Source organism: Procambarus clarkii, chromosome 87 (assembly GCF_040958095.1).
Source record: "Procambarus clarkii isolate CNS0578487 chromosome 87, FALCON_Pclarkii_2.0, whole genome shotgun sequence".
NCBI lineage: Eukaryota > Metazoa > Arthropoda > Malacostraca > Decapoda > Cambaridae > Procambarus > Procambarus clarkii.
The window spans coordinates 1,579,984-1,598,637 of record NC_091236.1 but is presented as its reverse complement, the minus strand read 5'-3'; the positions used below and the strand labels follow the sequence as shown (position 1 = coordinate 1,598,637).

The 18,654-nt window shown below is 42.1% G+C and overlaps 1 protein-coding gene and 1 long non-coding RNA gene across 2 annotated transcripts in view; one reads left to right on the top strand and one right to left on the bottom strand.

Annotated features, from left to right (window-relative positions):
* Positions 1-18,654, bottom strand: part of LOC138358905 (uncharacterized) — a 405,448-nt gene that overhangs the window by 167,566 nt on the left and 219,228 nt on the right. The window lies entirely within an intron of this gene.
* Positions 11,600-18,654, top strand: part of LOC138358851 (carbohydrate sulfotransferase 11-like) — a 33,612-nt gene continuing 26,557 nt past the window's right edge. Inside the window, exon 1 of the mRNA XM_069317201.1 lies at positions 11,600-11,844. Coding sequence (XP_069173302.1) covers positions 11,659-11,844 — 186 coding nt within the window. The 5' untranslated portion in view covers positions 11,600-11,658. The remainder of the gene's footprint in view (positions 11,845-18,654) is intronic.

Here is an 18,654-nt window from a genome sequence, read left to right as displayed (position 1 = left end):
AATAGAACAGCATTATTTGTGTATAATTCCAAAAGAGAACGTGAAATAAATTCAGAACGACTCAAAATCGCTTCAAACCGATTTGACAAGGTTTTTAAAATGGATTAAATATTTCCCGACGAATTTTAGTATTTGTATGCTGAAAAAATCATAGTTCTGAGCAATAGGAATAAAAAGTTAACAAGTGTCAAATTGACAATGTTGAAATTGCGAAATCTGTAAGTTTCTGGATGCTGGCATTTATTTCTAGAAGTGTTAGCAATAACACGTCAAACATTAGTCGCCAGATCTATCATCACCTAATTATGCTTAGTCTAGTAGTGGCCTCCGTGATGCAAATTGGACATAAAGTTACGTGAGAATGAGAGGCAAGACTCTAACAAACTTTTCTTTCATTGCTTCTGTAAGGTTTTCTGATGAGATGAAGTTAAAGGAGGTGGTGTTTCTACCTTCAATTGTGGACTTCCGCGGGCCAGGTTCACGAAGCAGTTACGAAAGCACTTACAAACCTGTACATCTTTTCAATCTTTGACGGCTTTGTTTACAATTATTAAACAGTTAATGAACTAAAAGCACCAGGAGGCTGTTTATAGCAATAACAACAGTTGATTGGGAAGTTTTCATGCATGTAAACTATTTAATAAATGTAGCCAAAGCAGTCAAAGATTGAGGAAAGATGTACACGGTCGTAAGTACTTGCGTAACCAGCCCGTCCTCCAAACAAAGACGTAAAAGTGATTAAGTGATTCCATGCACCCGCCAAACTCCCTGTTTATGAATGAAAAACGGTTTACACACGACTTACAACTGATGTCGTTCGAACACTTCCGGAACAAGTGCTTTACTGACGAATTTTGTTCGAACCACAACGCTGTAAATGCTTCACCCACTTACTACAAATACAGCCCGTCCTCCAAACAAAGATCCAAAAGTGATTACATGCACCCGCCAAACCCCCTGTTTATGAATGAAAAGCGGTTTACACACGACTCACAACTGCTGACGTTCGAACATATCCGGAACAAGTGTTTCACTGACGAATTTTGTTCGAATCACAACGCTATAAATGCTTCACCCGCGTACTACAAATACAAATAATCGCCAACAGAACCTAAACACCTAACCTAACCTAACCTATGCCTATATATGCACAATATGCTAATATATTATAGTATTAATTTATACTTGAGAAAATTCACGTTTTGAATGAACAGCATGTTAAAATTTATGAATGCGTCTGTGGGGTCGACCGCTGGATGTAATGGACTTGAGTCGAGGACGGGTTGACAAATACAATTAATCGCCAACAAAACATTATAATAAACTAATATTATAATATATTGAACATATATAGGCATAGGTTAGGTTAGGCTAGGTATTTAGGTTAGGCTAGCTATTTAGGTTAGGCTAACCTAGCCTAACCTAACCTATGCCAATATATGTTCAATATGCTAATATATTATAATATTAATTTATATATGAGAACATTCCCGTTTTGAATGAACAGCATGTTAAAATTTATGAATGCGCCTGTGTGATTGACCGCTGGATGGAATGGACAGTCAAGGACGCTGGATGGTCAAGGACGGGTTGCAATAAATGCTTCACGCACGTACTACATATACTAGCCCATCCTCCAAACAAAGACCCAAAAGTAATTCCTTGCAACGCGCCAAACCCCCTGTTTACGAATGAAAAACTGTTTACACACGACTCACAACTGATTTCGTTCTAACATTTCCGGAACAAGTGCTACACTGCAACCCGTCCTCGACTCAAGTCCATTACATCCAGCGGTCAACCCCACAGACGCATTCATAAATTTTAACATGCTGTTCATTCAAAACGGGAATTTTCTCAAGTATAAATTAATATTATAATATATTAGCATATTGTGTATATATAGGCATAGGATAGGTTAGGTTAGGTGTTTAGGTTCTGTTGGCGATTATTTGTATTTGTAGTACGTGGGTGAAGCATTTATAGCGTTGTGATTCGAACAAAATTCGTCAGTGAAGCACTTGTTCCGGATATGTTCGAACGTCAGCAGTTGTGAGTCGTGTGTAAACCGCTTTTCATTCATAAATAGGGGGGTTTGGTGGGTGTATGGAATCACTTTTGGATCTTTGTTTGGAGGACGGCTGCATTTACAACGTTGTGGTTCGAACAAAATTCGTCAGTGTACAGCCCGTCCTCCAAACAAAGATCCAAAAGTGATTCCATGCACCCGCCAAACCCCCTGTTTGTGAATGAAAAGCGGTTTACACACGACTCACAACTGCTGACGTTCGAACATATCCGGAACAAGTGCTTCACTGACGAATTTTGTTCGAACCACAACGCTATTAATGCTTCACCCACGTACTACAAATACAAATAATCACCAACAGAACCTAAACACCTAACCTAACCTAACCTATGCCTATATATGCACAATATGCTAATATATTATAATATTAATTTATACTTGAGAAAATTCCCGTTTTGAATGAACAGCATGTTAAAATTTATGAATGCGTCTGTGGGGTTGACCGCTGAATGTAATGGACTTGACTCGAGGACGGGTTGGGTTTAGATAATGGTAATCCAGCCCTTAATGATACTTCCCGGTGTTCAGGTATCCTAATCTTAAAGTTCCGAATGGAACTCCCAATGTATCCAGCATTACAGCTGGAACAATTATACATATATACGATACTAGAGCACATTGGGTAGGCACTTTATCTTTAAATTTATAATAAGAGCCTATGATATTTGTATTGACAGAAATAAATTCAAAGTCAACTTGAGGATAACAGTGCTGCAAATGTTTCCTCAATCGCCTTCTAACAGAAAAACTAATAAAAGGATAATTTAATATATTTAATATCCCTTTCTACTGTAGTAGTCCTACAAGAAGGGTGAAACTTGTTATTTAAGAAATTCCTTGTAAAGTTATATACCACATGCAAAGGATAACCATTATTTGAAAAAAAAAATCTTGTTTTTAGAAATCCAACTTTTACTGGTTTTGGTTTAAATTTTAATTCTTTTGTTCCTGATATTTTTAAGAAAAATGCAATTAATACTCTACTGAATAGAGCCTTCGTTTTATGTTCGAATTGGTCTAACTTTGATCAAGAAATAAATTTTCTTGTGAATTTTTTTTTCAAATAATGTTTATGCTTTGCATATGGTATATACCTTTAAAAAGAATTTCTAAGGAATTAAGTTTTATATACATTTTTTGTAAGTGTGAAGTCATTATTATAATAGTTGTAGTAGCGTTGATTATCCATGGGTTAATTATCAAGTTTCATTCCATTTGATCACTTCACGTAAGTTTAATTGTGTGTTTTGTTTTAGTAGTTAATTTTTTATTATATTTTTATAAATTTTTTATTTAGCTTTTACTATCTATGTGATAGTTATAAAGTTTTATTCACTTTGATGAATAAACAAGGTGGCAGTTGCACGCTGTATCCACTACACCATACTTCAAAGCCATAAAGAGAGGTAGGAATTCTGGGGTATTTAACCAACCAGAACTCCAATCCTCTCCCAGGCAATGAGATAGTGTGGGACCCCCGATGCTCTTTCATCGAGCCCTGTTATATGGAAAAACTCGGTGTCAAATGCTTAATGCACAGACTACCCTGTTCCAGTAGCTGAAGTTTATAACTTTTTAGATACTCAACCCACCAGGGGACTCGAACACTGGCTAACAAGGTGGCAGTTGCACGCTGTATCCACTACACCATACTTCAGAGCCAAAGTTATAAACTTCAGCTACTGGAATATGGTAGTCTGTGCATTAAGCATTTGGCACTGAGTTTTCCCATATAACAGGGCTCGATGAAAGAGCACCTGGGGTCCCACACTATCTCATTGCCTGGGAGAGGATTGGAGTTCTGGTTGTTTAAATACCCCAGAATTGCTACCTCTCTTTATGGCTTTGAATTATGGTGTAGTGGATACAGCGTGCAACTGCCACCTTGTTGGCCAGTGTTCGAGTCCCCTGGTGGGTTGAGTGTCTAAAAAGTTATAAACTTCAGCTACTGGAATATGGTAGTCTGTGCATTAAGCATTTGGCACGGACTTTTCCCATATAACAGGGCTCGATGAAAGAGCATCGGGGGTCCCACACTATCTCATTGCCTGTGAGAGGATTGGAGTTCTGGTTGGTTAAATACCTCGTAATTCCTACCTCTCTTTATGGCTTTGAAGTATAGTGTAGTGGATACAGCGTGCAACTGCCACCTTGCTGGCCAGTGTTCGAGTCCCCTGGTGGGTTGAGTGTCTAAAAAGTTATAAACTTCAGCTACTGGAATATGGTAGTCTGTGCTTTATATATATATATATATATATATATATATATATATATATATATATATATATATATATATATATATATATATATATATATATGACTGAAAACTCACACCCCAGAAGTGACTTGAACCCATACTCCAAGGAGCAACAAAACTGGTATCTACAGGACGCATTAATCCGCTTGACCATCATGACCGGACAATAAGGAAGTGATAGCCGAAGCTATTTGAACCACTTCCCTGCTGGCACTCGGATGGTAATCTTGGGCATAGCATTTTATCAAATCACCTCATTCCTTGGGACACACGTGAGGAACACAAATGCGAACAAGCCTGAATGTTCCCCAGGACTATATGCGACTGAAAACTCAATCCCCAGAAGTGACTCGAACCCATACTTCCAGGAGCAACGCAATTGGTATCTACAGGACGCCTCAATCCGCTTGACCATCACGACTGGACAATAAGGAAGTGATAACCGAAGCTATTTGAACCACTTCCCCGCCGGCACTCGGATGGTAATCTTGGGCATAGCATTTTATCAAATCACCTCATTCTTTGGGGCACACGTGAGGAACACAAATGCGAACAAGCCTGAATGGTCCCCAGGACTATATGCGACTGAAAACTCACACCCCAGAAGTGACTCGAACCCATACTTCCAGGAGCAACGCAACTGGTATCTACAGGACGCCTTTATCCGCTTGACTATCACGACCGGACAATAAGGAAGTGATAGCCGAAGCTATTTGAACCACTTCCCTGGTGGCACTCGGATGGTAATCTTGGGAATAGCATTTTATCAAATCACCTCATTCCTTGGGGCACACGTGAGGAACACAAATGCGAACAAGCCTGAATGGTCCCCAGGACTATATGCGACTGAAAACTCACACCCCAGAAGTGACTCGAAACCATACTTCCAGGAGCAATGCAACTGGTATCTACAGGACGCCTTTATCCGCTTGACTATCACGACTGGACAATAAGGAAGTGATAGCCGAAGCTATTTGAACCACTTCCCCGCCGGCACTCTGATGGTAATCTTGGGCATAGCATTTTATCAAATCATCTCATTCTTTAGGGCACACGTGAGGAACACAAATGCGAACAAGCCTGAATGATCCCCAGGACTATATGTGACTGAAAACTCACACCCCAGAAGTGACTCAAACTTATACTCCCAGGAGGAACGCAACTGGTATCTACAGGACGCCTTAATCCTTGCGTTGCTCCTGGGAGTATGGGTTCGAATCACTTCTGGGGTGGGAGTTTTCAGTCGCATATAGTCCTGGGGACCATTCAGGCTTGTATGCATATATATATATATATATATATATATATATATATATATATATATATATATATATATATATATATATATATATATATATATATATATATATATGAATGAAAACTCACACCCCAGAAGTGACTCGAACCCATACTCCCAGAAGCAACGCAACTGGTAACTACAGGGCGCCTTAATCCGCTTGACCATCACGGCCGTCAAAAGGAAGTGATAGCCGAGGCTATTTGAGCCACTTCCCCGACGGCAACTCGGATGGTAATCTTGGGCATAGCATTTCACCAAATCACCTCATTCTTTGGGGCACACGTGAGGAACACAAATGCGAACAAGCCTGAATGGTCCCCAGGACTATATGCGAATGAAAACTCACACCCCAGAAGTGACTCGAACCCATACTCCCAGAAGCAACGCAACTGGTAACTACAGGGCGCCTTAATCCGCTTGACCATCACGGCCGTCAAAAGGAAGTGATAGCCGAGGCTATTTGAGCCACTTCCCCGACGGCAACTCGGATGGTAATCTTGGGCATAGCATTTCACCAAATCACCTCATTCTTTGGGGCACACGTGAGGAACACAAATGCGAACAAGCCTGAATGGTCCCCAGGACTATATGCGAATGAAAACTCACACCCCAGAAGTGACTCGAACCCATACTCCCAGAAGCAACGCAACTGGTAACTACAGGGCGCCTTAATCCGCTTGACCATCACGGCCGTCAAAAGGAAGTGATAGCCGAGGCTATTTGAGCCACTTCCCCGACGGCAACTCGGATGGTAATCTTGGGCATAGCATTTCACCTAATCACCTCATTCTTTGGGGCACACGTGAGGAACACAAATGCGAACAAGCCTGAATGGTCCCCAGGACTATATGCGAATGAAAACTCACACCCCAGAAGTGACTCGAACCCATACTCCCAGAAGCAACGCAACTGGTAACTACAGGGCGCCTTAATCCGCTTGACCATCACGGCCGTCAAAAGGAAGTGATAGCCGAGGCTATTTGAGCCACTTCCCCGACGGCAACTCGGATGGTAATCTTGGGCATAGCATTTCACCAAATCACCTCATTCTTTGGGGCACACGTGAGGAACACAAATGCGAACAAGCCTGAATGGTCCCCAGGACTATATGCGAATGAAAACTCACACCCCAGAAGTGACTCGAACCCATACTCCCAGAAGCAACGCAACTGGTAACTACAGGGCGCCTTAATCCGCTTGACCATCACGGCCGTCAAAAGGAAGTGATAGCCGAGGCTATTTGAGCCACTTCCCCGACGGCAACTCGGATGGTAATCTTGGGCATAGCATTTCACCAAATCACCTCATTCTTTGGGGCACACGTGAGGAACACAAATGCGAACAAGCCTGAATGGTCCCCAGGACTATATGCGAATGAAAACTCACACCCCAGAAGTGACTCGAACCCATACTCCCAGAAGCAACGCAACTGGTAACTACAGGGCGCCTTAATCCGCTTGACCATCACGGCCGTCAAAAGGAAGTGATAGCCGAGGCTATTTGAGCCACTTCCCCGACGGCAACTCGGATGGTAATCTTGGGCATAGCATTTCACCAAATCACCTCATTCTTTGGGGCACACGTGAGGAACACAAATGCGAACAAGCCTGAATGGTCCCCAGGACTATATGCGAATGAAAACTCACACCCCAGAAGTGACTCGAACCCATACTCCCAGAAGCAACGCAACTGGTAACTACAGGGCGCCTTAATCCGCTTGACCATCACGGCCGTCAAAAGGAAGTGATAGCCGAGGCTATTTGAGCCACTTCCCCGACGGCAACTCGGATGGTAATCTTGGGCATAGCATTTCACCAAATCACCTCATTCTTTGGGGCACACGTGAGGAACACAAATGCGAACAAGCCTGAATGGTCCCCAGGACTATATGCGAATGAAAACTCACACCCCAGAAGTGACTCGAACCCTTACTCCCAGAAGCAACGCAACTGGTAACTACAGGGCGCCTTAATCCGCTTGACCATCACGGCCGTCAAAAGGAAGTGATAGCCGAGGCTATTTGAGCCACTTCCCCGACGGCAACTCGGATGGTAATCTTGGGCATAGCATTTCACCAAATCACCTCATTCTTTGGGGCACACGTGAGGAACACAAATGCGAACAAGCCTGAATGGTCCCCAGGACTATATGCGAATGAAAACTCACACCCCAGAAGTGACTCGAACCCATACTCCCAGAAGCAACGCAACTGGTAACTACAGGGCGCCTTAATCCGCTTGACCATCACGGCCGTCAAAAGGAAGTGATAGCCGAGGCTATTTGAGCCACTTCCCCGACGGCAACTCGGATGGTAATCTTGGGCATAGCATTTCACCAAATCACCTCATTCTTTGGGGCACACGTGAGGAACACAAATGCGAACAAGCCTGAATGGTCCCCAGGACTATATGCGAATGAAAACTCACACCCCAGAAGTGACTCGAACCCATACTCCCAGAAGCAACGCAACTGGTAACTACAGGGCGCCTTAATCCGCTTGACCATCACGGCCGTCAAAAGGAAGTGATAGCCGAGGCTATTTGAGCCACTTCCCCGACGGCAACTCGGATGGTAATCTTGGGCATAGCATTTCACCAAATCACCTCATTCTTTGGGGCACACGTGAGGAACACAAATGCGAACAAGCCTGAATGGTCCCCAGGACTATATGCGAATGAAAACTCACACCCCAGAAGTGACTCGAACCCATACTCCCAGAAGCAACGCAACTGGTAACTACAGGGCGCCTTAATCCGCTTGACCATCACGGCCGTCAAAAGGAAGTGATAGCCGAGGCTATTTGAGCCACTTCCCCGACGGCAACTCGGATGGTAATCTTGGGCATAGCATTTCACCAAATCACCTCATTCTTTGGGGCACACGTGAGGAACACAAATGCGAACAAGCCTGAATGGTCCCCAGGACTATATGCGAATGAAAACTCACACCCCAGAAGTGACTCGAACCCATACTCCCAGAAGCAACGCAACTGGTAACTACAGGGCGCCTTAATCCGCTTGACCATCACGGCCGTCAAAAGGAAGTGATAGCCGAGGCTATTTGAGCCACTTCCCCGACGGCAACTCGGATGGTAATCTTGGGCATAGCATTTCACCAAATCACCTCATTCTTTGGGGCACACGTGAGGAACACAAATGCGAACAAGCCTGAATGGTCCCCAGGACTATATGCGAATGAAAACTCACACCCCAGAAGTGACTCGAACCCATACTCCCAGAAGCAACGCAACTGGTAACTACAGGGCGCCTTAATCCGCTTGACCATCACGGCCGTCAAAAGGAAGTGATAGCCGAGGCTATTTGAGCCACTTCCCCGACGGCAACTCGGATGGTAATCTTGGGCATAGCATTTCACCAAATCACCTCATTCTTTGGGGCACACGTGAGGAACACAAATGCGAACAAGCCTGAATGGTCCCCAGGACTATATGCGAATGAAAACTCACACCCCAGAAGTGACTCGAACCCATACTCCCAGAAGCAACGCAACTGGTAACTACAGGGCGCCTTAATCCGCTTGACCATCACGGCCGTCAAAAGCAAGTGATAGCCGAGGCTATTTGAGCCACTTCCCCGACGGCAACTCGGATGGTAATCTTGGGCATAGCATTTCACCAAATCACCTCATTCTTTGGGGCACACGTGAGGAACACAAATGCGAACAAGCCTGAATGGTCCCCAGGACTATATGCGAATGAAAACTCACACCCCAGAAGTGACTCGAACCCATACTCCCAGAAGCAACGCAACTGGTAACTACAGGGCGCCTTAATCCGCTTGACCATCACGGCCGTCAAAAGGAAGTGATAGCCGAGGCTATTTGAGCCACTTCCCCGACGGCAACTCGGATGGTAATCTTGGGCATAGCATTTCACCAAATCACCTCATTCTTTGGGGCACACGTGAGGAACACAAATGCGAACAAGCCTGAATGGTCCCCAGGACTATATGCGAATGAAAACTCACACCCCAGAAGTGACTCGAACCCATACTCCCAGAAGCAACGCAACTGGTAACTACAGGGCGCCTTAATCCGCTTGACCATCACGGCCGTCAAAAGGAAGTGATGGCCGAGGCTATTTGAGCCACTTCCCCGACGGCAACTCGGATGGTAATCTTGGGCATAGCATTTCACCAAATCACCTCATTCTTTGGGGCACACGTGAGGAACACAAATGCGAACAAGCCTGAATGGTCCCCAGGACTATATGCGAATGAAAACTCACACCCCAGAAGTGACTCGAACCCATACTCCCAGGAGCAACGCAACTGGTAACTACAGGGCGCCTTAATCCGCTTGACCATCACGGCCGGACAAAAGGAAGTGATAGCCGAGGCTATTTGAACCACTTCCCCGCCGGCAACTCGGATGGTAATCTTGGGCATAGCATTTCACCATCCGAGATTACCATCCGAGTTGCCGGCGGGGAAGTGGTTCAAATAGCCTCGGCTATCACTTCCTTTTGTCCGGCCGTGATGGTCAAGCGGATTAAGGCGCCCTGTAGTTACCAGTTGCGTTGCTCCTGGGAGTATGGGTTCGAGTCACTTCTGGGGTGTGAGTTTTCAGTCGCATATAGTCCTGGGGACCATTCAGGCTTGTTTGCATATATATATATATATATATATATATATATATATATATATATATATATATATATATATATATATATATATATATATATATATATTAAAATACACCATGATCCCGTCGGTCACCCAGACGGGATCATCGTGGTGAACCCCTGGAAGAATGGTACACAGTTGGTGTGGGACTACACTCGCGTTTCAACTTTAGCCAACATCTGCATTGACCTCAGTGCAACTCAGGCAGGAGGTGCTGCCAATCACCGGGATGCAGCCAAGTCGCGTAAATACAGAGATCTTGACCACCACTTCAATTTTGTCCCCATTGCCTCAGAGACACTTGGTGCCTGTGGTAAAAGTGCTGCTATTTTTTTGAAGGAGCTGGGTTCCAAGCTAACTGAAACAACTAGAGACCCTAGAGCCGCAAGTTTCCTCTTTCAGCGGCTTAGTGTGGCGATCCAGAGTGGAAATGCTCACTGCATCCATTGTTCCTGCCCGCCATCTGAGGAGTTGGAGGAGATCTACAACTTGTGACAAGCAACCTTGTACCTTGCATGTAACCAATGTTGTAACCCTTTTTTGTGTAATGAAATTTTCTTTAAAGTTAGATATATATACACATCTACAAAAAGAATAGGGGTGGTGGGAGAAGACAATATCAAAAGCGTGTGTGTGTGTATATCACGAAAATAAACACGTGATTAAAAAATGTGACAATGTCAGACCACGGAGGAAAAATGAAACAGGAATTTCCTTAAGTACTTTCGTATATTAATACATCTTCCACTCCTTCTGAAGATGTATTAATATACGAAAGTACTTAAGGAAATTCCTGTTTCATTTTTCCTCCGTGGTCTGACATTGCCATATATATATATATATATATATATATATATATATATATATATATATATATAAATATATATATATATATATATATATATATATATATATATATATATATATATATATATATATATAAAATATATATATATATATATATATATATATATATATATATATATATATATATATATATAAAATATATATATATATATATATATATATATATATATATATATATATATATATATATATATATATATATATATATATATATATATATATATATATATATATATATATATATATATATATATATAAACAGCTGGGCCCAGGATGCTCACACATTCATTGTCTTGTTGTCACATTTATCAATTATCAAACATGAGTATATAAACACAAATACCTTTTGCAAGAGATGGTTAAATCTTCGTGTTAATACAAGTGTATTTATTCCACAGAAAACAAAGGGGAATGGAAGCCTTCAGCAGGTCCTGGAGACTTAATGCAGCCTCTGCACTCACACACTGAGGGCACACTAACTAACACATCAGACAGGAGAGGGATGAGTGGTGATGACGCTGAGTCTCAGGAGTGGGCCTCCGAGCAGCAGCGACGTCAGCAGGCTGTGAGGGAGGCGTGTAGGGGTCACCAGAGCACCTTCGAGTACAACCTGCCCAGGTCCTCCTCCGCCCTCAACTACCTCCTGGTGGACGACCGACATAAAGCCATCTATTGCTTTGTGCCCAAGGTACTTATACTGTTGAAGGTGGGGGGAGGGGAGGGGAGGGGGGTGTAATAACCCATAACACATATTATGGAAGCTGAAGCATTTGGAAGGATATTTTCGTGTTGAAGAAATCAACCAATGTGGCATAGCTGATTTGGGTGATGTTTTCCTTCACCCAATGTGCATATGGCATTTGAGTCATATGCACAAACTATCTCACAAAGACTTGTCAATGAGACAGTGAACAACAGTAGCTGGCGGGTATCTATATGTGTAATCTGTGTTTCACATACACCAAGACGAGTGCATGTATTACTACACAGGCGAGACACATGTTTACCAAGAAGAGTGCAACATTGTATTAATACACAGGTGTGACACATGCTCACCGTCGGTCTGTCTTATCTGAGTCTTCACCTGTTACAGGTGTTAGGTGGGTAGTTATCTGAGCCGTCACTTGTTACAGGTGTTAGGTGGGTAGTTATAGGAGCCGTCACTTGTTACAGGTGTTAGGTGGGAAGTTATCTGAGCCGTCACTTGTTACAGGTGTTAGGTGGGTAGTTATCTGAGCCGTCCTTGTTACAGGTGTTAGGTGGGTAGTTATCTGAGCCGTCACTTGTTACAGGTGTTAGGTGGGTACGAATAATTGGCAGGTCACTAAGACCTATGAGCAAAAATACAACAAAAACAATAAAAGAGTTCTGTACTTAGTGGCTGGCCCTCATCACACACTCATCACACACTCATCACATACTCATATAAACTGAGGGGAATTTTCCCAGCAGGCAATTGGGCAATTGTTGAATTTATTTAATTTATTTAAGCGGAGTGTATTAAAGAAGTAGACTGTATTGAAATTATATCTTCTGTTGGGTGTTTCCCTCTACACATAATTGGGGGGTATATATATATATATATATATATATATATATATATATATATATATATATATATATATATATATATATATATATATATATATATATATATATATATATATATATATATATATATATATATATATATATATATATATGCAAACAAGCCTGAATGGTCCCCAGGACTATATGCGACAGAAAACTCACACCCCAGAAGTGACTCGAACCCATACTCCCAGGAGCAACGCAACTGGTAACTACAGGGTGCCTTAATCCGCTTGACCATCACGGCCGGACAAAAGGAAGTGGTAGCCGAAGCTATTTGAACCACTTCCCCGCCGGCAACTCGGATGGTAATCTTGGGCATAGCATTTCACCAAATCACCTCATTCTTTGGGGCACACGTGAGGAACACAAATGCGAACAAGCCTGAATGGTCCCCAGGACTATATGCGACTGAAAACTCACACCCCAGAAGTGACTCGAACCCATACTCCCAGGAGCAACGCAACTGGTAACTACAGGGCGCCTTAATCCACTTGACCATCACGGCCGGACAAAAGGAAGTGGTAGCCGAAGCTATTTGAACCACTTCCCCGCCGGCAACTCGGATGGTAATCTTGGGCATAGCATTTCACCAAATCACCTCATTCTTTGGGGCACACGTGAGGAACACAAATGCGAACAAGCCTGAATGGTCCCCAGGACTATATGCGACTGAAAACTCACACCCAGAAGTGACTCGAACCCATACTCCCAGGAGCAACGCAACTGGTAACTACAGGGCGCCTTAATCCGCTTGACCATCACGGCCGGACAAGAGGAAGTGGTAGCCGAAGCTATTTGAACCACTTCCCCGCCGGCAACTCGGATGGTAATCTTGGGCATGGACACATATACATCTGATACGATGCGAAAAAAAAATCAGAAATCATTGAAAATACATAGAAATAATATTTGTAAATATAATTGTGGCAACTGGCGGGTCTTGAATGGCCCGCACGACCGTGTCTGGGCAAGTCACGCACCAGCAACAGCCCATGATGACGTCACAGCGCAACTTGTCCACCTCCTCAAGGCCAAAGTTCATGGAATTTGACATTATTTTTTATATACACGTGTTCAGGGAAGGGAATTCATTATTTTAAAAAGAAAAAAAATTTAGGAACACTTGATTTCATGCGCACCAGGGAAATTTCACAATAAACTCGGCACAGCACGGTGGTAAATTAACGGATTAGGAAATTGGTGTTTGATTCCCATTTTCTTCAGAAAATCAAATATTATTTGTGTTACACCTAGTAATTTTCTTAATTCAGAGTATTGACTAGGATCAATTGCCGGAGTCCGAGGTGGTTCTGGGTTCTCAGTGGGAACAGTGACATTGGTCACTATGGCTTGTGGCTTTTGTTAAGGCCATCTGCCACTGACTAGCTACTGAGGTTCATTGAACCACCTCTCGGCTCTGACTAATTGGCTTAATGTTAATCCTCTGGAATGGTAGTCACTGGATTTTCATTGGTAGATACATATCTTAGTTTGTATCCTGCTGACAATTCCTTTATTTTCCTAACGTGATTACTTATGTGGGGAGTTTTATTATTATCATTTATCACCCACTGTAAGACTGCCTCATTATCTGACCATACCACTGCTTCTGTAAGGTGGAGGTTATGAAAGGTTTTGGTCAGGTAATGAGCCTATCTAACTCCTACCAGTAGGCTGGTTAATTCTAATTGTGGCAATGACCGTTTCTTTAACGGTGCCACCCTAGCTTTGGATGTGAGCAGTATGGCTTGCTCATTTGTCTCTAAATAGGTTACAGACCCATATGCCTTTCCTGAGGCATCACAAAACACTTGTAGGTTGATAGGTTGATCTGGGTCTACTGTATTGTGAAGGAACTTAAGGTTGTTTAGGATACCTAGATTCGTTGTTAACTGTTGCCATTTTTCTAGTAAGGCACTGGGTAACGGATCATCCCAACCGAATTTATTTTGCCAGCATTCCTGCATTAGCAGTTTACCCTTAATTAATAGGGGACTTACTTGACCCAAAGGGTTAAACGGTTTGCTGACTTGTGATAACAGTTTCCTCATAGTTAAGTTGGCCATATCTGGTTCCACCGACTGAATAGTTAACTCATCTAAAGTTGTATCCCACTCAACTCCTAGTACTTTTAATTTTTGAGGTACCTTGTAGTTGGGAAACTCGGCTTCAAATAGTTGATTTAATTTAGGATTATTAGAGACCCATGACTGGAGAGGCATATTTGCTCCCATCAACTCTTGATTAGCCTCATGATATACATTTAGCAGTTTTGTCACTGTTGGTAGTTCCCTGGAAATTATCTACATACAGGTTATTGCTAATTTCAATTTTATTTGGACTATTAGACTTCTTCAAATGCTTATCTAAGGTTGTTTGAAGCAGAAACGTTGAAGAAGTAGCACCAAACAAAACTGAAGGGACACATTCTAAACATATCAAAAAAAGTTTCAAAAACTGTGGGCATTCTTTCTAAGATCAGATATTATGTACCACGCCCTGCCCTGGTGACTCTCTATTACTCCCTTATCTATCCATATCTCAACTATGGTATTTGTGCTTGGGGCTCTACTACCCAAAATCACTTACGTCCTCTAATTACTCAACACAAAGCTGCTATTAGGACAATATCCAACTCTGGCCCCAGACATCACTCGGTACCCCTACTCAAATCTCTGAATATGTTAGACATTAAGTCACTGCACATTCACTCATGTGTATTATACATATACAAAACGCTAAATTGTAATGCCAATCCTGATCTCAAAAGCTTCATAGAAGGTTGTAACAGAACCCATGAGCACCACACCAGAAATAAATACAGTTTTGATATTCCTAGAGTACGACTTAATCAAACCAGAAATGCTCTACAAATCAAGGGGCCCAGGATGTGGAATGACCTTCCCAACCATGTTAAAGACAGTACCTCTCTCAACCAGTTTAAGTTAAAAACGAAGCTATACCTAATAAATTCCCTGTAACCTTCCTTACCTCTCTATTGTCAACCCATGTATGTTTTTTGTTTTTTTTTTTGTTTTACAAATCAACGCTGTTTTAATGTAATTTTCTGTAATAATTTGTAATTGTATTTGTGCTGTTTTTTCAACAATGTTCCCCCCTCTTTTACCTCTATTTTTATTTGTACTCAACGCATTTTTTTCTTTTTACCCATTAGTTTTAAGCTTTAGTCAGTAGTGTTTTTTCCTGCCCGAAACGCTTTGCGTAATAGTGGCTTTAGGCATTGTATGTACTAGCTCCTATCTATAAAGCCAACAAACTTTGTAAAATCTCTTTATGTATGTACCTTTGCCTAAATAAAAATTATTATTATTATTATTATTATTATTATTATGAAGCAAATCTGTATGTGATCATTTCACTGAGTGGATCACAGGGATCCTTGATCCATAGGAACTTAATATAATTACAGTCTTCTTCTTGTAGACCTACCTTAAGGAATGCCTTACTGATTTTGGCCTTGTATGCATAAGTCCCTATGCAAAACCTTAACAGCACATCATATAGCCTCTGTGTTAGGCTTGGACCTGTTTGAAGGCAGTCATTCAATGAGACACTATTTTGTTTAGCTTTATCACTACAGTTAAACACGATTCTTATAGGCGTGGTAATTGAATCTTTTAGTACGGCATGATGTGGCAAATAGTGTCCTTCCTTAGGGTTATCATTTGTAAAAACTTTGATAAATTTGTTATTGAGCTGTTGTTGGATTATCTCATGGCACAATTTTAATTTATCAGGTTGTCTGTTAAAGTGCAACACCTGTGATTTCATTTGGTTTAGTGCCATGAAGAGATTTAATGGAAGTTGCTGATGATTCAACTTCCATGGTAGCCTGACCCAGAATTGATTTTCTTTGTGGATAACCGAGTCTGGGTATTGTTTGTGTCCATGTATCATCTGGACTGGGTTGTTGAGGGTCAATGCCTAAGGTGTCTAGAACCCATAACTTGAGTACAGGGGGATCGAGCTCATCCTTGGACATGTCACTGAATTTAAGTGGTGATTGCTCTAAGCCTAGTCACTCAACCGTCACCGGGTTCACTTGTTTAATGTTTGCAGATATTGGTTGCTTCTGGCTCAATATTGGGCCTGTGAGCAATTTACTTCCTGCAGACAATAGCAGGTGTATTCCCCTGTCGTTTAGTGCTTCCAGTGATGTATTTATGGTAATAATCTGCCCCTACAAGTATACCTATATCGGTGAGATGGTCAGACGTGATTTTATTATCAGCCAGCTTAATGCCTTTACTTTGAAGGAGTTTGTTTTGTGTTCCCTAGACCATGAACATACAGGTCAGATGGGATTTTGTCAACCACTATGGCCTGTACTGGTCAGGTATAGCCACTAAGGTGTACTAGAGGTCTCTCTATGTTATAATCTTCGGATTCCATGTGGGTCATGAACCCTGAGATGTTTAATTTTACTTGACGTATAGGTTTAAGTTTTAAGACCTCTGCCAGCTTCTTGGTGACAAACGTCTTTTGAGAGCCTTGATCAAATAAACCACGAGTGGTGATCTTGGTCCTTTTGTTTGTTAGGTGTAATTGAGCAGTTGGTAAAGTCACGTTATTGTCGGACTTTGTGGTTAGTACGTTTACTTCCTATCATACGTTACAGTACTACACTGTGCTGGGAGTTTTTCTTCCACCAAGGGTTTGGTCGACCTTAGTCTAGTGTCTCCACACAGTACCGTACGGTGTTGAGCCTTATGGTACCTGTTGCATGTGTGTAGTGGTGTTGCACAGGTACTGGGGTCATTTGATTTTAAGCATTTGTGCAACTCTTTATTTTTTTATTTTTTTTGGAGGTATATACAAGAGTTGTTACATTCTTGTACAGCCACTAGTACGCGTTGCGTTTCGGGCAGGTCCCTGGAATACGATCCCCTGCCGCGAAGAATCGTTTTTTCATCCTAGTACACATTTTACTGTTGCGTTAAACAGAGGCTACAGTTAAGGAATTGCGCCCAGTAAATCCTCCCCGGCCAGGATACGAACTCATGACATAGCGCTCACGGAACGCCAGGCGAGTGTCTTACCACTACACCACGGAGACTTTAAGATGCTTTATTCTGGTAGTACGATCAGGGTAAGTTTGGCAGTGGTACAATGAATGTTCCTCTTGACAGAAAAAACAGTCTCTCCCTCCTACAGTAGTTTCAGGAGTCACTGCCTTGGGTGACACAGTGACTAGGTTTGGAGGGACTCACTGTGTAAGTACCCACACTGCTGTTTTTCCACCTAGGAGTGGTACTAGATGTTTCATGTTTATTGGTTTTATTTGTGGCACTCTTTGGCCTCACTGACTTATCAGTAGGAGACCTGTTAGTGTCAGATTTTATTCTGTCATGAGCTTTTAGCCGGTTGACAGTTATTCTCAATCCCTCAAAAATCTCATCAGGGGAGAGGATATCAGTTTTGTAGTGAGTGCAAATTTCTGCTAAAATATCCTGTGGAAGTTTCCTCTGGTTGAGCAGTTTTAATGACCATTCGGAGGCCTGCACTTCTATTTTAGTGCTAAGGGCTTTCATAAGAGACTCCACCTCTAACCTAACGTCTTGAAGAGAGTCTGGTCTATTGCTAGGAGGATTTAAATCCGTTAGTTGATTAAAAAGATTAGCTATACTTAATTTTTTGGTGTGGTAATAATTTTCCAACAACTGTATAGCTATATCATGTGTCATCATCAAGAGACAGATTAGTTATCACCTTCTTGGCCTCCCCTCTAAGGAGGCTTTGAAGGAATGTGAACTTTTTCACCTCTAAGATAGCTGTTTTAGAAGTTACATGAGAATTAAAAGACATCCAAAAAGTGTCCCAAATTTTCTTCATCCAGTCCAGCAAAGGTTGGTAGGTCTAGAAGAGGTATTCTTGACTGTGCTGT